The 23,931-nt window shown below is 51.7% G+C and overlaps 9 protein-coding genes across 9 annotated transcripts; 2 read left to right on the top strand and 7 right to left on the bottom strand.

Moving 5' to 3' along the window:
- Window positions 1-187: 187 nt before the first annotated feature.
- N7481_009648 (tubulin beta chain) lies at window positions 188-2,007 on the bottom strand (the record flags this gene model as incomplete). The annotated part of the gene is made up of 7 exons (XM_057268867.1): window positions 188-919; window positions 982-1,437; window positions 1,508-1,562; window positions 1,622-1,663; window positions 1,732-1,757; window positions 1,868-1,891; window positions 1,996-2,007. The coding sequence occupies 7 exons, from the start codon at window positions 2,005-2,007 to the stop codon at window positions 188-190; spliced, it is 1,347 nt and encodes a 448-aa protein (XP_057119544.1).
- A 346-nt stretch (window positions 2,008-2,353) lies between these two features.
- N7481_009647 (U2 snRNP complex subunit CUS2) lies at window positions 2,354-3,842 on the bottom strand (the record flags this gene model as incomplete). The annotated part of the gene is made up of 5 exons (XM_057268866.1): window positions 2,354-2,722; window positions 2,796-2,904; window positions 2,969-3,366; window positions 3,429-3,539; window positions 3,666-3,842. 5 exons carry the CDS (start codon window positions 3,840-3,842, stop codon window positions 2,354-2,356), a joined length of 1,164 nt encoding a protein of 387 aa, XP_057119543.1.
- A 551-nt stretch (window positions 3,843-4,393) lies between these two features.
- On the bottom strand, window positions 4,394-7,920 carry N7481_009646 (putative succinyl-CoA synthetase subunit alpha; the record flags this gene model as incomplete). Its single annotated transcript, XM_057268865.1, has 10 exons — window positions 4,394-5,036; window positions 5,503-5,579; window positions 5,643-5,967; window positions 6,023-6,624; window positions 6,675-6,704; window positions 6,751-6,886; window positions 6,935-7,317; window positions 7,372-7,515; window positions 7,566-7,717; window positions 7,776-7,920. 10 exons carry the CDS (start codon window positions 7,918-7,920, stop codon window positions 4,394-4,396), a joined length of 2,637 nt encoding a protein of 878 aa, XP_057119542.1.
- Window positions 7,921-8,901: 981 nt separating this feature from the next.
- On the top strand, window positions 8,902-9,935 carry N7481_009645 (DUF1996 domain-containing protein; the record flags this gene model as incomplete). The annotated part of the gene is made up of 2 exons (XM_057268864.1): window positions 8,902-9,139; window positions 9,202-9,935. 2 exons carry the CDS (start codon window positions 8,902-8,904, stop codon window positions 9,933-9,935), a joined length of 972 nt encoding a protein of 323 aa, XP_057119541.1.
- A 273-nt stretch (window positions 9,936-10,208) lies between these two features.
- Window positions 10,209-12,751, bottom strand: N7481_009644 (choline/carnitine O-acyltransferase; the record flags this gene model as incomplete). Its single annotated transcript, XM_057268863.1, has 2 exons — window positions 10,209-10,336; window positions 10,414-12,751. The coding sequence occupies 2 exons, from the start codon at window positions 12,749-12,751 to the stop codon at window positions 10,209-10,211; spliced, it is 2,466 nt and encodes an 821-aa protein (XP_057119540.1).
- Window positions 12,752-14,132: 1,381 nt separating this feature from the next.
- On the bottom strand, window positions 14,133-15,160 carry N7481_009643 (CAP domain-containing protein; the record flags this gene model as incomplete). The annotated part of the gene is made up of 2 exons (XM_057268862.1): window positions 14,133-14,493; window positions 14,571-15,160. 2 exons carry the CDS (start codon window positions 15,158-15,160, stop codon window positions 14,133-14,135), a joined length of 951 nt encoding a protein of 316 aa, XP_057119539.1.
- Window positions 15,161-17,059: 1,899 nt separating this feature from the next.
- N7481_009642 (thioredoxin domain-containing protein) lies at window positions 17,060-19,571 on the bottom strand (the record flags this gene model as incomplete). The annotated part of the gene is made up of 4 exons (XM_057268861.1): window positions 17,060-17,697; window positions 17,762-19,267; window positions 19,327-19,444; window positions 19,497-19,571. 4 exons carry the CDS (start codon window positions 19,569-19,571, stop codon window positions 17,060-17,062), a joined length of 2,337 nt encoding a protein of 778 aa, XP_057119538.1.
- A 462-nt stretch (window positions 19,572-20,033) lies between these two features.
- N7481_009641 (WD40 repeat domain-containing protein) lies at window positions 20,034-21,337 on the bottom strand (the record flags this gene model as incomplete). The annotated part of the gene is made up of 4 exons (XM_057268860.1): window positions 20,034-20,282; window positions 20,336-20,983; window positions 21,034-21,199; window positions 21,297-21,337. 4 exons carry the CDS (start codon window positions 21,335-21,337, stop codon window positions 20,034-20,036), a joined length of 1,104 nt encoding a protein of 367 aa, XP_057119537.1.
- Window positions 21,338-21,654: 317 nt separating this feature from the next.
- N7481_009640 (uncharacterized protein) lies at window positions 21,655-23,629 on the top strand (the record flags this gene model as incomplete). Its single annotated transcript, XM_057268859.1, has 4 exons — window positions 21,655-21,677; window positions 21,743-21,778; window positions 21,836-22,082; window positions 22,361-23,629. The coding sequence occupies 4 exons, from the start codon at window positions 21,655-21,657 to the stop codon at window positions 23,627-23,629; spliced, it is 1,575 nt and encodes a 524-aa protein (XP_057119536.1).
- Between the last annotated feature and the right edge of the window lie 302 nt (window positions 23,630-23,931).

Here is a 23,931-nt window from a genome sequence, read left to right as displayed (position 1 = left end):
TAACCACCAAGAACCGACAGACAGGAAAATAGAGACAGAATAAAGGGTAAATTAGGAGCGCTCAAACAAAAATCTTGGGTTCGCGGCCGAGGCCCGAGAAAGCCGGCCCGAAGGATAGAGAATGTAGGCTTAACAAGGGTATTACTGCGAGCAAATCTCAAAGCCGGAGGTCAATGTGAGACTAAATTTACATCTCATCCTCGAGACCAGCCTCCTCAGCGAGGTACTCCTCCTCTCCCTCGGAGATGGAGGCTTCCTGGTACTGCTGGTACTCGGAGACAAGGTCGTTCATGTTGCTCTCAGCCTCAGTGAACTCCATCTCATCCATACCCTCACCAGTGTACCAGTGCAAGAAAGCCTTGCGGCGGAACATGGCAGTGAACTGGTCGCCGATACGCTTGAACAGCTCCTGGATGGAGGTGCTGTTACCAACGAAGGTGGAGGACATGCGCAGGCCACGAGGAGGAACGGAGCACAGGGCGGTCTGGACGTTGTTGGGGATCCACTCAACGAAGTAGCTCTGGTTCTTGGTCTGGATGTTGCGCATCTGGTCCTCGACCTCCTTCATGGAGACCTTACCGCGGAACAGGGCGGAGCAGGTGAGGTAACGACCGTTACGGAAGTCAGAGGCGGCCATCATGTTCTTGGGGTCGAACATCTGCTGGGTCAGCTCGGGAACGCTGACCTGGCGGTATGCGTTGGCGTTACGGCTGGTCAGGGGAGCGAAGCCGACCATGAAGAAGTGGAGACGAGGGAAAGGAACCATGTTGACAGCCAGCTTGCGGAGATCGGAGTTGAGCTGACCGGGGAAACGGAGGGAAGTGGTGACACCAGACATGACGGCGGAGACCAGGTGGTTCAGGTCACCGTAGGAGGGCTGGGACAGCTTAAGGGTACGCATGCAGATATCGTACAGAGCCTAGAAGAATGTTTGTGAGTTTCCAGTTGACATCCACCAATTTCGGCGTAATATATGCATACCTCGTTATCGATACAGAAGGTCTCGTCGGAGTGCTCAACCAGCTGGTGGATGGACAGGGTGGCGTTGTAGGGCTCGACAACAGTGTCGGAGACCTTGGGGGAGGGAACAACGGAGAAGGTGGCCATCATACGGTCGGGGAACTCCTCACGGATCTTGGAGATCAGGAGCGTACCCATACCGGCACCGGTACCACCACCCAGGGAGTGGGTGATCTGGAAACCCTGGAGGCAGTCGCAAGCCTCGGCCTCACGGCGGACGACATCGATGACCTGGTCGACGAGCTCGGCACCCTCGGTGTAGTGACCCTTAGCCCAGTTGTTACCAGCACCAGACTGGCCGAAGACGAAGTTGTCGGGACGGAAGAGCTTGCCGAAGGGACCGGCACGGACAGCGTCCATGGTACCGGGCTCCAGATCGACCAGAACGGCACGGGGAACATACTTGTCACCGGAAGCCTATCAAAAAGGAAAGAAAAAAGCAGTCAGAATGAATATCGTGGGTATAATTGTTGTCGAGATCACTTACGTGGGTGAAGTAGACGTTCATGCGCTCCAGCTGGAGGTCGGAAGTACCGTTGTACCTGCCCAAAAATATCAGACCGCCATTCTCGAAAATCCAAAGGTTGTCGAAAGAACTCACTGTCCATCGCCGTCAAGGCCATGCTCGCCAGCAATGGTTTGCCTGTGAAATTGGTTAGTATATTGCTTCGATTACTCAACAATTGACGATTCAGGTTTTGCAGCACGTACCAGAAAGCGGCACCAATTTGGTTACCCTGTACCCCCACATATCATTTAGTTTTTAACTCAAACCATCATATATAATTGTATCCTTTCAGGAGGGAAAGGAAAGTTGTGTTCTTCGAATCTTCGAAGGTGCACTTACACACTGGCCGGTCTGGAGGTGAACCTATATGTTGGGAAAAAGCTCAAGTTAGCAGGATGAACAAGTGGGGGTCCGTTCAGGGGTAGGACAACAAAGACGCGTTGAATTCGGGGGGGAAGAAGACGTACAATCTCACGCATTGTGTATTGGGGGGGGGGGGGGGTGTTTGGTATCGGAAAAGAGGACTGAAGAAACAGTTGAAGAGGACGACCTAAAGTCCAAGGAGATGAGAAAGGAGAAGAGATGGAGCGGTGTGTGTGCGTGGGGATCAACAACAACTTTGGCGCTTCAGGGGGGGAGGGGGCTGGCCTGATCCGGTCTAGCTCCATCACGGGACCACGCCGCGTTCGCCCGCAGGTGCGAACCAAAAAAACTGCCCAAAACAATTAAGTAAGCATATAATTGGTATAGTTACTACTTCCACTTCCACCGCATTGTTGTACAGATTGATTCAATGGATCACACAAATACTATCATACACCTATCCTACTTAGGAGTGTTCTCCTCCATCTTGGAACTCTCCAACCAGGCTCCAAACTCGTCCAATCGTTGCGCCTCATCTTCATCCTCGGCATCAATGCCCCGCTCCGCCATATCTTCCAGAGCTGCCCGTCGCTCATTGGTCTTCTTAAACTTCTCACGTCCTTCCGAAATGTAGGCTACCACCTGGATTCCACCAAACCATCGACCATCCATGGTCTTGACGCATTCCCGCGCAGATTCAGGCTCAGCGAATCGAACGCTCACCACACCTTCCGGCTCTTTGTCGTAGAGTACCACATTAGTCACTTCACCAATCTTAGAACATTCCTCTCGAATGTCTTGCTTAATATCCAAGATTGCAGCAGTATCCTCCTACAGTAAAAGATTAGTATAAAAGTGGGTTTGAACTTGGCGGTCCTGCCAAGAGATGAAGACATGTACGAACCTCCAATTCTTCCAAAGTAAACATGTGCTTCAAGATAACAATCTTCTCAAATCGCGAGTTTGTCTCGGGTAATGCCGAAGGCTCATCGTCGTCCCAATCGGCAAGTTTGCTGTGGTCAAGTTAGCAGATGAAGAAAGACCCCCTGTAGTAAGCCGAAAGGAGGGACTGCATACCTATTCAACCTCTGGGTACGCTCAATAATCTTCTTCTTATCACGCATATTCGTCTTTGGTGGAGCATCCTGTTGGCTCTTAAATGAGAAGTCGGCAGCCTGTACTCTCATAGGACCGAGCGGCCCTTGCTGCCCGAGTCGGAAGTCTGTCTCGTCCAGCATCTGAATCGCCAAATTGACCGATTCCGGCCGAAAGTAAACTACCAGTACCTCGCCCTTGAACTTTCCGTCATCGTCGTTGTACATCTTGATCCGCGGGCGACCACTGTCGATTTCCTCAGCGATGACTCCGCATTTTGAGAAGACATCCCGAATCTCGTCCAGCTCGACCTCAAGTGGGATTGAGGTGACATATACCGCCGTGTTGACGCGCTGCTTCTTGGGTTTCTGCGAATTGGGCTAGAATGAGAAGAGCCCGAGGTTAGCGTCGGCCTTGAGGAACTGCGCGGAAGGCAACTCACATCGTCTTGCGGCTTCCGCTTCTTTCTATCGCGGGGGTGGTTTATTTGCTCGTCCTCAACTCCTTCGACTTTGTATGCTTCTTGCTGCTGGCGCAGTAGTTCTTCATCGACCTAATGATAAGAAGGGGTTAGCATCTAAGCGCTAGAATTGTAGAGACCTTGATTTCTGCCTTTGTCGCAACTTGCGCTCCGCGATAGGAACGGAGCAGCGCGCAGCCAGCGGTGTGCCAGACATACCGATTGAACCCATCGCTTGATGGCGGAGTCATACACAAATTCTTGCCCGTCATCAGTTTCGAGTATGTATTTATCATCGAGCTTGGAGAAGGAGATGCGTAGGTCGCGATCGAATTCGGACGGGTCGGTCGGGAAATTGCGCGTGGACCCGGCGTTGTCGGGGCTCGGCGAAGGCATTGTGAGTTATGAGCGAGTTGTTATCAAGGGACGGTCGTAACTAGTGATGCGTCGAAAGCAAAGAGCTGGTGGGGATCGTGGGGGTAGGAATTTGCAAGGAAGCTCGGAGCTTCCACGATGGGGCGGTTCCTTATGTGAGTGGCCGTCGCTCGTCATCACCGGGCCATCCTGATTGGTCAACCGTACCATCTACAGTACATCGGTGGGCACTGCATGGCCCAGTTTGATCCTAAAGAACATTTCTTCTTCTCGATTACTACTCGTGCCACAAATGTCTTTCTTTTGTTGAGAGACTGGAGCAATGAACGAAGGATTACCATATGCCAAATACTTAGATGCATTGCTACAGGTCAGGAAAGCAAATACATTGGCTTCGTGGTGATTTTCTCCATTTCTAATCGCTGTATGCCTTAAGATACAGTAGAAAAATGATGTATACCATGCATGGCCTTTAGCCTTCTATCGCTATATCCACCTAATAAAACCACTTATCTTCTATCCAATCAAGGTATTCCTCGTCCTTTTTTCTCAGATTGCCACAAGATCAAATCTCAGATGTCGCCCGTCCTTATTTCGAAAAAAGACAATGCGCTCAATACGAAGTATGCAACCACTTTTCCGATACGACTACCCAGGATGGCATCCGACTCAAGCCTGTTCAAGGTCAGGCTACCTAAATCTGGCACCGGTGGGTGATTAGGCAGTATAAAATTTTCAAGGCAGCGCTTGGTCTCGTAGTTTTGGATATTTTTGACGAAGATATGCTCAAGTCCATCAAGAGCAAAGGAGTCCTCATAGAGGGCTTTCGCGACCTCGGAAATCGGCGGCAACTCGAAGTAGCGGTCGGCAGGCTTACGGATTATTTCTATGGTCAGAGAACTGGGTGTTGCATGTCCGTCAAACTGCATTTCTTGGTGAAACCAGTGGAAAGATTGAAACTGCTGCAATTCGGGACCCTCGCTAGGATCAGAAAGAGGTTTCAGCCCAATATCTCCTTTGATTTCCGGGGCGTCCATCTCGTAGGTATCCATTAAATCCGAAAGGAACATCCTGGCTCTGGGGATATAACAGCCTGGTTCACTGGGATTCTCCATCCATCGTCGTAGTTGAGCTCCCTCCTTTTCAAAGATGGCGTGTTCTCGATTAGAAAGCATGTTGAAAGTAGATGGTGCAATTGGATAATACTGAATAGTACTAAATGTCACGGTGTAAAAGAATAGTATATTGTGGAAGATGTTTTCTTCAATGTGAGTGTGTTTGGTCTATTTAAATACCAGATCCATCTACAAGACTTTCCTGGAGCCCATTTTGCTACAACCAGTACTGGTAGTAGCAGAGCACAATACAAGCCACGAGGGCGGATCCGAGGCCTTTGATCTTAGAGACAAGAACAAAGCACGGCGAGACAGCTCACGACGATAACAAAGGCATACTGGAACACGAAAACCACATTCAGACCAAAACAAATAGATATGATGCGGTATTAACAGAGCTGTCTGGAGGTATTCAATGACTGGGAGAAACATGGCACAAGGGGCTGAATACCTCAATAAAACTGTCTTGCCTTCAATCAGTAAGAACTCTCTGGAATGTCTATATATCTTGGTTCTAGCAGTATGTAGTTCTTCCTATCTACAATGATGCAAAGTCTCAGTCTCACCGCGCCAACGTGATCACTTTCTTAGCCGCCTCCTCAAACCCGTCAAAAGCATGCAGAGGCAGACCACTTTCGGCAATCTACAGATAATCATGTTAGTGAAGAAATGGAGATAGCTTTAAGACCATTTTATGTCAACGTACCATCTTCTGGCCAAGTTCTTCGTTTGTTCCACGCAGCCGCACCACAACGGGTACCTGCATATTCAGGTCCCGGAAGGCAAGGATGATCCCCTCAGCGATCATATCGCAGCGCGTCAATCCACCGAAAATATTCACGAAAATGGCCTTGACGCGGGGGTCGGCGCAGATCACCCGGAAAGAAGACTTCACCGTTTCTGAGGTGGCCTTGCCGCCGGTATCAAGGAAATTGGCACAGTGGCCGCCGTGAATCGTAAGTGCGTCGACCGTGTTCATGGCGAGGCCGGCTCCATTGACTAGCGTGCCAACGCTGCCTTCGCCCTCTAGTCTGTTTGAAGTTAGTACTGAGACGTTTGCAGCATTCGTGATGCGGTTTCTCCTACCTGATGTACACGATCCCGTCCTTTTCGGCCTCAATTTCTGCTGGAACTTCCTCAGCAGTGTTGCGCAGGCGGTGAATCCCCTCCTGTCGACCTGAGCTGCGAAATGCAGCATCATCGAATCCGAACCTTGCGGTGTGGACCTCGAGACCTCCGTTAGCTGCTGTTCCGATCTGTGTCTCCAGAACGAATGCCTCTTTCTCCCTAAAGATGTCCCACAGTGCCTGAACCAAGCTGGACACTCTGCCTTGCGCAGACGCAGGAAGGCCCAGATGTGAAGTAACCTGAGTAATAAGGTGATTTCCATCGAAGTTGGCTTGGGAATAAGTGAATGGGAATCGGCGAGATTGAGCAGGGTCAAAATCCGCGGTTGGAGAAGCGACGATGCACGGCGAAAGAGATGTCCGGTCAACTGAGATCGAGATAGATGCGTCGGACTTATAAGGCGATCCGTTAACAAGAACACCCTTCTCTTTTAAGAGATCGAATGCTTGAAATTGTTTGATATACAAGCTCCGATTCTGCTGGAACACTGGCCTTGAAGCAGGAGTGACACGTCGCATAGTGTGGAATCCACGCTTCCCAGAGCCAGTGACCGAGATATCCTAGGCAAGGTCAGCATTCCCGATTCGCAAATAATCAGCTTTGAACTCACGCTAGCACCGGGACGAATGCCACTGCCCCCCTAGCAAAGTCCTCATACCCTCGCCGAATTTCTCTGGATGGTTCACCATGACAGCGCCCGCCCGCTCTAGCGCCTGATATTTTGTCTGCGCATCGGGCTCTCCAGGAGCCGCCCAAGCCCCAGCGTGCCCCATGATTCGACCAGCAGGTGCTTCCAGGCCTCCCACGAGAGCCATGATAGGTCTGTTCTTGTTAGCAGCAGACTCCTACAACACACAGGGACAGACATACTTGGGACTGGCAGTTCGCTTCCGATAATCCTTGATCCACTCCGCGGCATCCATTTCGGCAACACCACCAATCTCACCAACCAGAATGATTCCGTGTGTGTCATCATCGTGCTCAAAAATCTTCAGCGCATCGACGAAGTTGGTACCAGCCAAGACGTCACCGCCCATACTGATGCAAAGACTCTGTCCGAGACCAGCTCGGGTTGTCGATGCGACAGTTTCATAGCTCAGGGTCCCTGACTTGGCTACGATGCCGACATTTCCAGGGGCAAAGCAAGGAAGAGGCTGGAAGCCAATTCGGCACTTGCCGATGGCAGAGATTATCCCGGGACAATTTGCGCCGACGAGACGGGTTTTTGATTGGGTTTGCAGCATGGAATGAATCTATAATCCCCTGTTAGTGCAGACAACCAAGAGGAAGCTATTGAGTAGACCTACTCGGAGGATATCATGGATAGGGACGTGTTCAGCCACAGCCACGACGAGTGGGATCTCTGCCTCGATAGCCTCTTCAATGGCCTGTGCAGTCTGATTTCCTGGGACATAGATTGCCGAGGCATCAGGTTTGGACTTCTCCTGCGCCTAAACAGGACCCAATGGCATTAGTTCGTTCCAACCGCAGGGTCTAGTACGTCCAATCCATTACGGGTTGTACACATACCACCTTCACAGAGGGGAAAAACAGGAAGTCCCAAATGTTCACCCTCCACACCGGGCTTGACACCGCCGACAATTTTCGTGCCCCATTCTAGCGATTCTTTCACATTGGCCGTCGCTTGCCGTCCTGGGCAGGGATTAGCATTGGCATGAACCAGCGCCGTACAATGAGCCTGACAACTCACCTGTGAACCCTTGGAAGAGTACCCGGGTGTGCGCTCCAATTTTCAAGTTTGGCAGTGTATCGGAATATCTTGCGGAGCGTGGAGAAGTCGAGAATGACCTGGTGCAACGCAGCTGGGGCGCGTGTCTGGATAAGCGTAGGGCCATGGGGATTGTTGAAGGAGTGGGAGCCCGTTTTGTGTGAAGAGCTGAGGCGAAAGAAGCGAGAACTCTTTCTATGTAGTGGTCAATTTCTGGGAATACTTGTATTGGCACGCCTCGAGCCCGGGCGGAGAGTTGGTGAAGTGGTTTGGAAGACGGCTATTTCCCCAAGGCTATTTCCCCAAGTCGGCTATCCGGTCTCGGAGTTCCCCACACTCGCAGAATGGAGGTTCCCGCGTCATTGCTTACATGTGCAGCACTCAGTCTATACTCATAGATGTTTATTTCGTAGTCCTTACTAATTAGTAGTATAGCTTAGATAATTCTAAAATCGAGACTTGCTCTAGAAATGTCTAGCGGGTAGTTACTAGTAGCATCTAACCATCACGTTTCAGCCGATCTTCTGGAACCCAGTTTTAGCCTGCAGTTCATGGGTGGAACCAAGGATGGTCATACCCGCTATTTTAAGGTTCAACTTTATAAAATACTAGTACTAAGAATCCATTATATATCTAAATTTGTAGTGACATGCAGGTTACTAGTAGAGCCATCAATTTCCAATGCCAACTCACCACCTCCTTGACCGGTAAATTAATGTTGCCGAACCTCTCGGCAAATAAAGAGGGGCGTCGTCTCAAACTCCTTCACCTAGCGCCCGCAAGCGATGGTGAAACAACACGGATTCATATCGGTCCACCAGATAGGAGTCGCTTGAATATCTTTGCTTCTTGAAGGACCTCTGTAACAGCCACCGTTCGGTAGCTTATTGTAGTTTATTAAAAGGCCCACCGCAGACGGTTGGCAGGGGCTACTTGTTTATTGAAATCTGGTGATCTTTCCATATGCTGAACCCTTAAATTCTGTCTCTATCGTCGTCTCATTCTGCAATGCACGCTCTTCCTTTTTTTTTTCGTTCATTCCATTCCATTCCCCCCCCCCTTTTGCTGTTTTCTAGTTGGGTATTGGCTCTGAGAGTCTACCGTCACGATGCGTTCTTCCATTCTTTTCTCTACCTGGGCAGCTGGTCTAGCCCAAGCATACACCGTCACCAACACCGATCTATTCATGTTCAAGAATATCGACCCTATCATGCTACCGGGACAATACACTAGCCACATGCATAGCTTCTTTGGCTCTGATGCCGTGACTGTCAATACGACTACATCTGCGGAACTGCAAAAGGGTTGCTCGTCCACCGAGAACCCCAACGACTTCTCGACCTACTGTTCGTATCTTCTAATCAACCTTTTGCCTATAGTACTATCATAGACACTAATTCCAACATAGGGGTCCCAACCCTCTACCTTGTACAGGATGGCAAACACACCGCCATAACCCCAATGCGTTTCAGCGCCTATTACGAGAACCTGAACTCAGCCGAGATCGCCATCCCACAAAACTACAAGGACGTTGCCGGCAACGCCTCGGCCCAATCACAAGATGTTCTAGAAAGCAACGCAGGAATGAAATGGTTCTGTGAAGGGGATTCGGAGGACGAAGACGTAGATGACGCTGCATTCCCAACAAAGACCTGCTCGACGCACCTGCAAACCCTCCTCCTTTTCCACGACTGTGCCAACCCGGACACCCTTGAGGCGGCGTACTCCGAGAATCCTAATTATTTCCCGACATATGGAGAGAATTATTGTCCCAAGGGTATGTACCGGATTCCGCAGCTGCGGTTCTCTATTCGCTATGATCTCCGCAAACTTCTTCCCGATGGTTGGGAGGGACAGCCGCCTCTGGAGCTGGCCTGTGGATCCTCTTACTGCTCCCATGGTGATTTCATCAATGGATGGTTACCGGAGGCTGCTGAGAATATGCTCAATGATCCGTCCAAGTCGGAGTTCTTCGCTATTGATGGACCTTTGGGTGACTATAATGCAGGATCCGTGTGCGGAGCGGAGAATGCAACTGATAGCGACCCTGCTCACGGAACGAGCGATTATGCACAGAGTGTGCGCATGATGAAGAGCTCAATGGTGAAGAAGAGACACTTTGCTAAGCATCGTCGTGCTTGAGGGGGTCTTCGAGGGGCTTGGGCTGGATATAATTAAGCTAAGCAATCGGATGTACATTAACAAAGTAGCTAACTCACCAGCTACCATCGATTCTGAGACCGTGTGCTCAAGTCTTAACTGGTATTAGCTGTTAACATCCCGCGTATCGCGCTCTACGGCCATCGCACAGTGCTAGCTAAGACTCCCTCGAGGACATCATAGATTCGTAGTAGATCGAAAGTATTCATTCATATCATGACTCAAGATTTGCATCATCCACGTATCATCTTACACTTAGTATTCATTCAAATGGAGCTTCTTGCCGACAAACTTCTTTCTCTCCGTCTTCTCGCCTCGTTGCTCACGTTCCGCATTAACGCCCTTCAGCGCGTGAAGAAGCATACCCGCATCGAAGAAACCATCTGGACATATCAAATTAGCACAACCGCACCAAAAAAGCGTATAAGACACTGTAAGGATTGAAGGGGGAAAAACTCACATCCACCCATGCCGTCATCCTCAATCTCGGCGCTATCTGTCGTCGTAGTGGGCGTCTCGGCTCCGCCCGCACCAGGGCGTACAATGCGTCCCCGACGCTGCGATTCACTCTGCAACCGCTCAGCCAATGCCTCCGTCTCACGCGCCCGACTTGTTCTCGGACTCGACGTCTTGCGATTCGACGCGCGGAGAAGCTTCCGCATTTCGAAGAGGTATGATTCAAGGGCTTGCATCAGGCGGGAGGTTTGTCTGTGTTTCGACGAGGCACAGAAGGAAATAGACTCGTCCTTGATAATGTAGCCTATGCCAAAGCCGTCCGCGGAGGTAGGGCCGAACCCAAAGTGGCGCAAACATGGGTTGCCGCAGTTCGAGGTTGAGAGAACGGTGTTGTTGATCTTATCCCAGCCCGGGTCGCTGAAGATCGCTGGTGTGGGCGGTGTTGCGCTGCGCATTGCGCGGATGCTACTGCCATTTGGAGAAGAGTAGCCATCTTCGGACGGCTGGGAGGTTGGGGAGTCCAGCCCGTCGCTGGGGCTGGAGTATCCACCCGTCGAGCTGGAATCCTGGAAGAAACCCTCATCGAAAGAGCGCTGCCAGAGGCAATAGAGTGCATAGAGGTGGCGGTCCTGGCCTTGGCCCTTGGAGCAATCTTTTGTGATCGCCGTGTGGCGCTGAGCGGCAGTGCGCAGGGCATCAATTTTAGTCTCGACAGGATTCTCACCCCAGAAGGTCTTGACGAATTCGTAGGCCTCGGGGGTGACGGTACGGACGGCTTCGGTGCGACCGTGAAGGAAGAATTTGGTCATTGCGGGCTCGTAGGTGTTTTCGACGCGGCCATAGAGACCATAGTAGGCGGCTTGGAATGCCATCTGAACGAAGGCGTCTGGAGAGAAGCCCATAGAAGTGATGAAATTCTTTCCATAGCCTTCAAAGTCGAGGACTTGGAACTCATGTTGGTGGAGAAGGTCTGAGAGATGTGATTCGGCAAAACGAAGGGCGATGTTGAGCTCCGGCGTCATATCCCATTCTAACTTGCGAGGCGTAGTGCTGACATTTCCGAAGCTGCGGGGGTCACGCTTAGCTGGGTCCGGGCTGGTTGTTGCCCATAGACTCGGTGCTTGACCATTGATGGTTTTGGCAAAACGGAGAATGGTATCGGTGTACAAGTCACTAGCGAAGCGCAGGACAGTGTGACCATCGACACCAGTATGTTCGAAGTTGATACCAGCGCTGCCGTTATTGCAAACTATTATCTGCAGCTTGTCATACCATCGATTAGTGCAAGTGCCAACCTGCACGCCTTTGATCACCTCACTGGTACCACAGAGCATATTAGCACAGAGCTCTGCGGTGGTCGAAGGCTCCGTGTCATCGAGACACAACATGAACAAAGCGGTGTCAACGATATTGAGACACTCGGCGTTGTTTGATTCCGAATCCTTAGTCATGATATCACGAAGTCCCGACCATACCTTGCGGTTCTCCGTACTGAGGACACCCAAGGCTCCTTTGGCAGCTTCCTGGACGGGCGTCTGCGCGGCATCCTCGATGATAACATGCAAATTGAGTGAAATATCCTTTTCAGTCATGATCAAGTCGCTGTTATCATCGAGGACATCAAACCAGTAGAACTGTCCCCGACACATTACGACGACGTGCTTGGCGGCAGGGTCTTGACTGATAACGCAGCCATTGTCGGTTGGCAGACGGGCCGTTCCAAAAAGCCGGGAGTATTGGTACATGCAGAGGGGTGTCCCGCGCACTGTGTCCGGAGGTAGCTCCTCCCTCCGCACCGCGCGTACAAATGAAAGAGCTGAAATTACCAGCGACGCAGCTCGAGTCACTTGGTGATTGCGAGCCGGAGTGGGGTCGTCCTCCAACAGGAAGAAAGGGTTGAGATTCAAGACAACCGAGCTATCGAAATTCAAGTAAGAGTCGTACCAGAACTGTTCGATGAAGCTAGTTTTGGAGGAAGCATAGTTTTTCAGTCGTTCTTGTAGCAGTGGTCCGTCTGTTTTCAGGAAGTCCTTTACGGCTGCCTTCGAGTCCTCATGTTCGCGGGGCGTCTGTAGCGCGGCAAGCGATTCAAGATGGCGGCGGCATGTATCCTCCAAGCTCGGGATGGGTAGTTTTGGGAGTGACTCCTGGTTCGCAAAGGTCAAGCCTTGGGTTTTTGGCGTGTGTGGTTCGACCGGCTCGCCCCCAGCGTGTTCAGTCGGTCTAACGACCGTGTGACCCTGGGGCTCGGACCCAGGCTGCTTTGCGGTTTCGGAGTTCATCGCAGCCCCAAGTGGTTTGGGAGAAGTGAAGAAACGAACTGCCGTCGATGAGTAAGACATGGTGTTAGTGGATGATGTTTCCGATCAAGCGTAACGGCTAGCGAGGCAAGTCGGAATGGACAGGAGACGTAGGGCAGTGCGGTAGAAGTAGTGACAATCTTGCAGGCAGTAAGGTGGCATTGGGGCTAATTCATTGAGAAGATCGTGATGATAAAGAAGTTTGAGATGTGATACAAAGCAAGGCAAGGACATCAGGGGAGCGATCGACTTGGGGGAGTAGGACAGCCATATATAGGGTATAGTTCATCGGCACCACACGGGGCCCCGCGCTGCGGATTGGTGGAGCCCTTTCGGATTGAAGGGAGCTAACTGCTCACGGGGCAAAGGACCTACCGACAAGTGACAGAAAAGGACGAAATGTGGGTTGGCAGCTCGCGGGGGGTAGCGCCGGAGCAACGGATGAGGCCTAGAAGCGTTAAGGTTAGATAATTTCAGCTAAATAGGGAACTCCTGCCCAACCGAGCCGATCAGTCGGGTTTTGATCGGGAGTCACCGAAGGACAGTCTTCAGAGGAATATTTGAAAGAGAAAAAAAAAGCCGAGGGTTGTGATGGTGGGTGGTGATGGGGGTAGGTAGTGGTGCGTGACAGAAAAGTCACCGGGGTGAATGGCCATGGAGGCTTGGAATAACTCACCGGACCCAATTCAGACAGAGCTTCTAAGCAGTGAACTCGGGTTCGGGACTATCGGTAAGAATATTTAGATAATAAGATGCATCATGCAAAAACTCGGAAGCAAACAAGCAACGAATTTAGCAGGTTGGAAGCCCACACTTTTTCTTTGTCGTGGGGGGAAATGACGTCTCGGGCCAAAGGAACCTTACGAAGGTGCGGGGGAGCTATGGGCACGTGACTTATCAACATTATCAAGCAAGGGAGGTAGATCATTTTTTGATATCATAGTAGTACATTCGCATTGATCCGTATTTTGTTTTTGTATCCACAGTAACGAGGCCGTTGAACGCTAGGGGACTTCATGTCAAAAAACAATATTCACAATTGAAAATGGGTACCCGCATGTCCCTCTCCCCAAGGAAGGGGAAGTAAACAAAGGGCACCTCCAGCGTAGATACAGGGGCCCCCGGAGAGAAAAAAGAACCAACAGAAGTCCAGAGAGACCACAGTCGACTCCGAGGGCAGGTGACCCGATGCCGCTCGCCACCTGGGAGAGTCCCGGACAATTCGGGTTGAACATGAAAGTATGAAGAAGAGAAGAAAAAAAAACAAAATAAGATAAGACAAGATTCAGCGAATGCAACTATGTCGAAGGTTTTCACGAGGCATTGATGCGCGCGAGGTCATCTCGAGGGACGAGTGGTTGGAGCGTGGTAACTCCAAGATTTTCCATGTCATCTCGCTCCCGTGGTTCATCGCGAGGCATTCTTAGGCAGTGTAGGTGGCCTCGCCGCTAGGCGCAAGGACGTTGGCACCATATTCATTCTCGTAGTTACCTGGGGGCCCGTAGTTGCAGACAGTGAAGGGAACGTTTGTGCCACCAGCGTTTGCAAGGTTCTCGCAAACCTTTGTGGCGCAGGCGACGTGAGTAGTGCCCTTCCACACGATCTGAGAGAAATGTCCCCACTTATCAAAGAGGTCCATGGAGGGGTCGGCTTCACCGTAGCCGGGGTAATAACCAATCTCGTCGTTGTACATCAGATTGCTAATCATCTCACCAACAACCGTGGATGCGACACCATAGCCGATGTTTTGGCCGTACTTGCCGGCGGTGGTCTCATTCAGTTTACTAGTAGAGATCGAGCGTTAGTATATGGGTACTCAATAGAATGCAATTATATCGCAACCGTTGCGAAAGATACTTACGTGTTATGCTCGTAGACGCATCGATCTGCCAGGTTCCAGGCGGCGATATACAGATTGTCATGCCAGTCGAGCGCACCAGCCGAGTGGTTGCTGCGGTGGACATTGTGGTTGTGAAGAACGTCCGCCTTGTACTCCGGGGTCAGATTTCCGGGCAGGTTAGAGAGAGAGGCGGTCGAGGTAGAGGCGGCGGCCTGGGTGGTCGAGGAGGTCGAAGCCGGGGCCGGGGCCTGCTCAGTCGATGAAGCAGCTTCGAAGGTGGAGGTCCAGGCGGTAGAGAACCAAGAGGTGGGCTCCTGCTGAACCTGAGCGGCCTCGGTGGGGGCAGGCTCGTTAACAGGGACAGCCTCAGTGGACTTCTTGGCAAGATCGGATGTCAACTTGGTCTCCGCCACAGCAGGTGCCTCAGTAGAGGTGGTGAAAATGGTGTTGGCAATCTGGACTTGCTGAGCAGGGGTGACGGTCTCGGTGACGGCGGACGCAGTGACGGTCTTGGTAATAGTGACAGTGGTCCAGTCGGTTACGTAGACACGCTTCTCATAGGCGTGGGCGGCCCCAGCTGCCAGAGCAGCGAGGAACAGATTCGAGCGCATTGCGGAAATTGAGGCAGATCACTGATCACAGATCGAACAAATCAGGTATAGAGGGCGACAAATAAGAACTTCCCCAGGAAGTTCGTGTTGATAGAGAGTTGGGAGGAGTCAACAAACCACAGATCGACTGTGGCTGGACGGAAAGAGTGTGGATGTTGCTTTGGATCAAAAAAAAAAAAGGGAATGACGGGCCGGAACACCTCTTCTCTCAATGAGGGAAGAAGAAGATGGACGGCGGGAAGATTGATGGAGAAAAAGCGAGGGAGGAGGAGGGAGGAGGTAGTAAATGTAGAAAGGGAGAGATAATGAGAAAGGGGAGGAGAGTGGGGCCCGTGTGATCCAAGGCAATTTGGGGGAGGAATTGTTTAATTAGTTTAATGATTCAATGGCTTGGTTTTTTGGGTTTGGTTTCTGATTTGATGTTTGAGATTAAACCTGAGTCGAGAGGATTTTTTGCTGATGATTCTGTAGAGAATCGGTTCTTCAATTCCATACTTATTAGGTACAGGTTGATTCTCCAACCTCCGCGCATACCAGACCTGCCCTTCCCGCCACTTTCAGGCGTGGGACATTCTACATTCCAATGCGACTCGTGCAACTCTACGATTGGTTACTTCCCCTCTCAGGGCCTGCTAGAGGCTGGGCAAAATGAAGTGCAAATTATTCTCCGGTCTGGGGGTCGTTGGCGTCTGGGCATGGCATCTGGACCTCCGGAGCGGTGGGACTCTGGGCAGACCTGGATGTGACGACGGGAATGAGAAAAAAAAAGCCCTCCCCCCCCCGGGGCGGATCTTCAATTCATTAACTCCACTAGTGCCGTTGCTCTCCATTTAGGGGCCAAACTAGCTGCCGCGCGTACATGGATGGACCCTGAATGAACACAAACACGGTTCGAATGGCCATGACAGTGTCTGCCAGAAGGGGGTCAGGAGCCTGAAACCACGATCGGACGGAAGAGATGGGATCGAATGAATCCAGACTCCATCGCATCACGGTGCATCATATAGTTGTGCCAAGGGGTCAAATTACCCTTGCCCACTCAGTTTCAGAGTCGTCCTGGGCCAATGACTGGCCAGCCGGGAGATTACCCACAACGGCGGCGCCGCTAAGAAACTTGGCTTTGACCGGGGCCTGTTGGGCTGGTCCAATGCTTTCCGTCTGCACGGCCCTACTCTCTTCACATTGATTAACTGAGTACGGCCGCCTGTTTCAGCCTTTCAGCCCCAGAATGAGGCGAGCCGGCACGAGGATTCGGATCCAGCTGGACACGCTGGGTCGAGCCTGGGTTTTGGGGGGTGAAATCGTGCTTGTACTTAAGAAAATCCAAGTTCGCAAGCCTTCTCGGACGATCGTTCCACTTTGACTCAGGTCTGGAAATTGGGCAGATTGGGTGCTCGTCTTGTCCTTTGGTACACAACATCGGGAACCCGATTGAGAGTGGACATGACAGCACCCACCACACTGGATAATCTTCACTTCATGTCCCACTAGGGGCACAAAATGATGCAGGACCACCACGGCTTCGCCTTGCTATACCGCTAGTTAGGAACCCTCAGGAACCCGGGGCGGGCCATGGTACCCTTTGCTCGGATTCATGAATCCACACGCCATCTCAGATCCCTTGCAACCCCCGTTTTTAGCCAGTGCTCGATAGACAACCCATTCAATGAGAGAGAAAAATTATCTAAACTATATCCATGGATGAACCCTTGTAGATTTTGTAACCCCAATCTCCGATCGGTCCCCCGATCTGACGTCTGATATCTGGCGTCAACTCCGACACGAGTTGCCACCAGCCACGTCCAATCAAATCAAAGGTCACCAATATTCACACACATACACCAGAACGCCACAAATCAAACCCAACGGCCCAAGAAAAACAAAAGGAAACATTATTCTCTAAAGATCCACAATTCGACATGTCCCGGTCTCACATATCGACAAATAATTCTTCGGCGGGTCAGCTTTGTCGAGATCTTTGTATAGTGGATTGCGCCCTTTCAACCAGAAGGACTGATTGCCCACAAAATCTTTTGTATGGGAGGGCCGCACATCGACTAACGAGGTAACAACGGATGAAGAACCAAACCCGGTACCGGCTTCGGATCGAACTCGTCGTGAGAGCAGATCGCGCGCTGCGACGGGTTCATCTCGCCGGCTGAGAATGCTATCGCGTGGAACCGGTTCTTTGCTAATGTCTGCGGTGCCAAAGACACCTGTAATGGTCCGAGTCCCGATTTGGAGGCCTACAATCACATCCAACAATCCAACAAAAAGGAAAGGGTGCTGCATGATCTCGACCGCAAACGAATTGCAGGTCTGTCGCGCAAGGGTTCGGTAGCTTTCATCCTCCAGCAGGGCGGCCAGACGTAGTAGATTACGGGCAATCACGCCGTTGACAGACGGCGTGGCAGACTCCGTACCGGTCTTCAGTCGGAAGAGTGGGCCAGGCATGCCAGGAGTCATACTTGAAGGTGTATTATAGTAGCCAGCAGGCGTGGAGCCAGTCTTGGCGAGGAAATATTCGTTCAGGTATTCTGCGATCCAGGTCAGTTAGCCAATGTACAGTATAGGGAGCTGGAATCCAAATAAGGTTCTTACTTTGCAGCCGCTCGGCGAATTGGAGATAGCTGTCGTCAAAGGTAGCCTCATACATGTCCAGCAGACCGCTGGTTAGGTAGGCGTAGTCGTCAGCAAAGCCAGGGGTCTCACCACGACTCCCATCGCGATAGATACGCCACAATTGACCCGTGGGCTTGTCGAATAAATTGTCTTTAATAAAGCCGATTGTGCGGGCGGCGGCATCCCGGCATTGGACGGCCTTGGAGTTCTCAATTTCCTCAAATAAGACACTGCATTTGGCGAGTGCCCCGATCGCCAATCCATTCCAACCCACAATGATCTTGTCGTCTAGATCTGGACGCCCTCGAGTTTTCTCTCGGTGGTCATGCAACTTTTGTTTCCCGCTTTTAATCATCTTCACCACTTCGTCTTCACCGAGTCCAAATTCCTTGGCTAGCTTGCTTGGTGTTGCACGGATTGACAGCACATTCTGATTCATGAACTCATCATGTGGATCGTATTCAGCCGCAACATTCCCATCAGGCAGTACGCCCCAATGACGGGCGCAGACGGGAGCGTCTCGGGGACCGAGCACTTGGGTGAGTTCCTTCAACGACCAGACATAGAAGGCACCCTCCCGCTTTTCTGTATCGTTGGGGGTTGGGAAACTGTCAGCATCCTCAGATGAAAAGAACCCTCCGGTTGGTGATTGCAAAGTAGGGCTGGTCAAGTAAGCTACCAAGTCGTAAACAGCACCCAGCAATTCAGGATCATGGGTCAGACGGAACCCTTCAACATAGGTATCCAAAAGTTGTGCCTGGTCATGCAGCATCTTCTCGAAATGGGGTAAACTCCAATCAGTCGTCACACTATACCGAGAGAAGCCGTGACCAATGTGATCCCGAATTCCGCCACGGGCCATGTTCACTAGAGTTGTGACCGCCATAGCAGTCGCCTTTTCGCATTCTTCTTTGCCAACAATGTCAGTAACTTGGCTAGGGTATGTACCGAGTCGAAGAAGGAAAGTGAGATTAGACGGAGTGGGAAATTTAGGTGTGCGGCCGAATCCGCCATTGATGCTATCATAGCGAGACGCAAAATGTTGATAGGCCTCTTCTAAAAGCTCGATATCCAGATCTTCGTCATCGTCTCGCTCTCCATGTTGCGAGTGGGTTCCCTCTTCGGCGAACTCCCGCAGCTGCTTGGTGATATCCTTCGCGCTCTCTAAGCAGCGTTGCTGCTGTGTCTGCCAAACATCACTCAGCTTCTCAAGAATCTCCACAAAACCAGTGGTTTCAGGACCCAGCAACATGGAGGAGTTGGGACCGGGCCAGTATGTGCCTCCGAACACGGGTTCGAGGGCGGGGGTGAGGAAGACGTTTAAGGGCCAACCCCCTGAGCCAGTGGTCGCTTGGACATAATTCATATAGATATCGTCAATATCTGGCCGTTCTTCGCGGTCGACCTTGATAGGAATGAATGATTCATTGAGAAGGGCAGCAACCTCTGGGGACATAAATGATTCTTTTTCCATGACATGGCACCCTTCAAGCCGTTAGCCATTGATCTGGAGGGGTTTGTTCAGGCTTGGCGGGGCTACATACAGTGGCAGGCCGAATATCCAATGCTAAGGAAAATCAGACGATTATGTTTCTGCGCGAGATTGATTGCCGATGCATCCCAGAGCTGCCATGCTACCGGGTTATTCATATGCCCGCGCACCTACGGACTGTTAGCGTTGGTCGCTCTCCAAAGACAATACAACCAGTCTCACATAGGGTGATCTGCTTTCGCCAAGCCGGTTGACCAGTTGTGGGGCCGCATCTGATACATCGTGCTGTGTCTGCATACTGTAGTCTTTTCTGCAATAACTCGAAGGGGTGAGGAGAATCGAGAGTCGAGGATCGAGAAGTCCCGCGGGCTTGGGAGGTATCGCGGACCAGAAGTTTGGAGCTAACGGAAAACGGAATAGAATATACCAAGCTGATACTACCCACGTCCAGATAGACTAACCAGGGTCTGAGCCAATACAGCGGAGGATTCAGGACGATGTCGCACAGAAGAGGGGAGGACCAGAAGTGGGGGAACGCAACTTGACCTCAGGGCACGGGAGATCGGCCAGGTGCGTCATCGATGCATCAGGAAGGTCACGTGGCATGGCCAGGACTGAAGAGCAGACCATTGATAGTCAACTCGACTATTTGGAGGAGAGAAATTGAACATCATGAACATATTTTCATAAGTTTGTATTACAGAATACACAGCTGGATCTGTACACGTCCGGGATGGGTATCAACCAAAAGAAGTCTAATTAATCATCACCCATCAATTCGGCCAACTCGCGCTCTTCCTCTTCCGTGAGCATTGATTCCGCCTTAGGCTCTTCTACCTTGGTCGGTCCATTCTTCGCTGTATCAATGGCCAGTTGGAGGTCGTCAGGTCGCAGGGACCACTGGCGAACTGTTCCATCGATAGCCACGCTAACAACTGTCGATCCAACGAGAGCAAGTCCAGTGACTTCTTCGAAGTGACCTGAGAAGATGTGATGGAGCTCACCGGTCTAGAGTGGTCAGTCTCTAGATGCTCCAGTTGATGCAAGGGGGAGGGACTTACCGATCGATTCCATACCCGTACCTCCTCGTCTCGACAGGCTGTTACAACCCAGCCGCCGGCTTCGTACACCACCACATCACGTACAAAGTCCGGGTGCTCTAAGCTAAGATTCGCTTTCCATCCATCCGCGCGCACGAGGCACTTGGCTGTCTTATCAGCAGATGCCGTCCAGAGGTCCCCGTCCTGGTCGAAAAAGAGCTTGTATACACTGGTTTCGTGAGGAAGGAGGGGTTCTCCATCATCGCCACCTCCAAATATCTTGAATTGGCGAATCTCTCGATCACTGCCTGCACTGAAGACAATAGCCTGAGCTTCATCCACCTCCGGATCAATATTGAGATCCTGGATGCCTCGCGCATGGCCCTTGAAGGTCTCGGTTCGCTGTCCAGTCGCAATGTTGAAAACAAGGACTTGAGCGTCGGCGCCGCCGGTAATGAGTAGATCTTCCCCGCCAAGTCTGGCACAGATCACAGATTTCACGAAATCACTGTGCCCCTCGTATCTTTGCCGGGTCTCTCTTGAGGCTACATCCCAACTCCAGACAGTCTTGTCCCAGCAGCCAGCAAACAGCAGCTTCCCGTCAGGACTGAGACAAACACTGGTTAATGGGGCAGTGGGGCCTTTGAATAGAGCGGTAGATTCTCCTGTCTGTAGAGAATTGTTAGCAAGGTACTGCCGGGTGAGGTACCATCACATACTCCAAGAATAATTCTCCTCACGGTCCCACTACTTTGAGCAACATAGATTGATCCCGGATGCGACGGGTCTGCTCGAACCGCTAGAATCTTGCTCTGTAGCTTGATGGGGTTTCCATTTTCATTCTCTGACTTGGTGTCTTTTCGTTGCTGCTCGTCGAGGGCAGCACTGTGGCCAGCATTCCATCAGCATCAAGCCGTGCGTCGTGAATGGATATATTTTGTCATGGTATATCCCGGTCCCGCAAATAGTAGGTGATGCTCACGAAGTTTGGAAAAAATGGTCACGATTGGACGAGGTCGTCATGGTGTCTTTGCCTCCGTCTCTGGTGAATGTCTGGTTTCTGCCCGTTCTTGAAAGTTCTCCAAAAGGAGAGTTCCCCAGCGTTGGATCTCTCACAAAAAGCGCCCCCTCGACCCACCCGCGCACAGTCCAAAACTGCTCTCGGAGCTTCTGCAGTCCACCGTAGCCCGTCTTCACCAAAAACCTGAACGCAGATTTTCTTCTTTCTCCTTCTCTCCTCTTCCCATTCTACCCAATCACCCTTTTCCTCCACGTGTTATCACTATTTTCCCTTTGTTTCTTTTCACTCTCACTTGCGCGGTTCCGCGCTCCCTGCAAGGATGGATATGAACCATTTGATAGGGTCAGTCTGCACCTGCTGCTCGGAACCAGGGTTTGTGCGGCTGGGCTGGAGTTAACACCTGGCAGTCAGCGTTTCAACCTGATCTCAAAGAGCGATATTCGGTAAGCTTCCCTCTACTTGATCCCGTCACACCTTGATTCATTACTCATTCTTCTCAGCTATGTTGGCACACTTCACGAAATCAACCCTGAAGCCTCCACAATAGCCCTCGAGAATGTTCAATCATTTGGCACCGAGGGTCGTCGGGGAAACCCCGCCGAGGAGGTCGCTCCTTCGGCTAGTGTCTATGAATACATCGTTTTCCGTGGAAGTGATGTGAAGGACATTAGTGTCGCCGGCGAGGAAAAGCAGGAGAACACACAGCCCGAACCTCCTCGGGTTCCGGATGACCCCGCCATTCTGGGAGTAAGTACACCTCGATTCTATGAACATCACAACCCAACCCCAATCTTCCTCGCCTGCACCCATCGCGGTCGGGCAATTGATCAAATGATGAATCATTTCGGATGTAAACACAGACCTGTTCTTAATGCGCAAAACCATGTGGAATTTTCCGTTGCCTTCCTTCTGATTGATCAACCAACCCTTCATTCCTGCAACTGCCTTCGTTCATTGTGTGTCAATTGAACTATCTTGCTGACTCGAGTCCAAGCAGAATGTGTCACGACCTGCTCCTGGGCAAGGTCCTGAAGCCGGATCTAGTGCTCCTGGCCTCCCCCCCTCAGCAGCCTCAGGGTGCTCAGCAGCCGCCTCCTGGCTACCCTCAGCAGCCGCAGTTCCAGCAAGGCTTCTACCCGCCCTATGGACAGCGCTTTCCCCCGCCTCCTTTCCCTCCAGGACCGGGTGGCTTTCCCAACATGCCATATGGGGCGCCGCCAGGATGGTATCCTCCACCTGGCCCCGGTTTCCCGCAGGGGCCGGGTCAGTTCCCTCCCCAGATGCCCATGGGTGGCCCCGGACAGCAGCAGCCGCCGCCTCCCCAGCAGAGGCCCGGTCCCCCAGGAGCCCCCACGGGCCCCAGTGCTACATCTGAATTGCCCTCGGGAGAAAAGATTCCTAGCAAGCCTGCAACACCGGCGGCTCAGAATGCCCCACCTCCTCCGGTCGAGTCGAAGCCCTCCGTCGCCGAAGCTGTCCAGGGCTCAGTTGGCCCTAAGGCTGTTCCGGGATATGGTGCCCCTCAACGGAATGGTCGAGCTATGCCAGCTATTCCTATTGCTGCACCAAAGTCTGTTGTCCCGATGCCTACTGCTCCTGCTGCCGCCTCACAAGGTGCTCTAGCGACCGATGCTACTACTGCTGCCGCCAATGCAGTTGCTGCCGCCATGGCTAAGCTTCCCCAACCTGGTGCTCAAAACAAGCCAGGTCAGCCTGGCGCCTCCGTTGATTCTGTCACTCGTAAGATGAATGAGATGCGGCCTTATGATGGCACACAGGCCCCACGGGGTGGTCATCAGTACCCACGAGGCGGCCGCGGAGGTGCTCGCACCCAGCACAAGAAGATTGAAATCCCTAAGTCGGATTACGATTTCGAAACTGCCAACGCCAAGTTCAACAAGCAGGACCTGGTAAAGGAGGCTATTGCTACCGGATCTCCTGCCGCCGAAGCCGAATCCCACGAATTCCACGAACAGGAGGTCGATGACACGCACAATCAATACAACCGCACATCTTCCTTCTTCGACAACATCTCAAGCGAAGCTCGTGACCGTGAGGAAAATTCTGCGGGCCGTCTCGGTGGTCGCGAATGGCGCGGCGAAGAAGAGAAACGTAATATCGAGACCTTCGGACAGGGCAGCGTTGATGGCTATGGCCGCGGTCGCGGCCGTGGCCGTGGACGTGGCTTTGGACGTGGACGTGGCTACCGAGGCGGCTATGGTGGTCGTGGCCGCGGTGGCATGCGTGGCGGACGTCCCCCCTCGCAGTCCACTGGTATCCCCTCCCAGGTTTAAATGAAGTCATCTACCAACCTGCTTCTTACGCAATGATTGCTTGTTTTTCTTTCTTTTCATATTCCTTGGGGTGTCCTGACCTATGAACGACATGAATGCTTATGCTTGAATCCGTCTCTTCTCTTCGGCGCAATGGGAATGAACATGGACTGGGCATTGTGGGACGGCAATACGATTTTTTTTTGCGGCCGGCAACTATGGGTGTTTTCTGTTTCTGTTAGGGTGTTTGAATCTTTTTCTCTTTATTCTGTCTTACGTCAAGCATACCCCTTTTCAGCGTCGTTCCTGCTAAGTCTTTTGGG

The sequence above is a fragment of the Penicillium waksmanii genome, assembly GCF_028829765.1.
Source record: "Penicillium waksmanii strain IBT 27052 chromosome Unknown utg000008l:1.0-5622682.0:1.0-5626561.0, whole genome shotgun sequence".
Classification (NCBI taxonomy): Eukaryota; Fungi; Ascomycota; class Eurotiomycetes; order Eurotiales; family Aspergillaceae; genus Penicillium; species Penicillium waksmanii.
The sequence above is the reverse complement of the archived record's forward strand: the minus strand, read 5'-3'. Positions and strand labels throughout refer to the sequence as shown.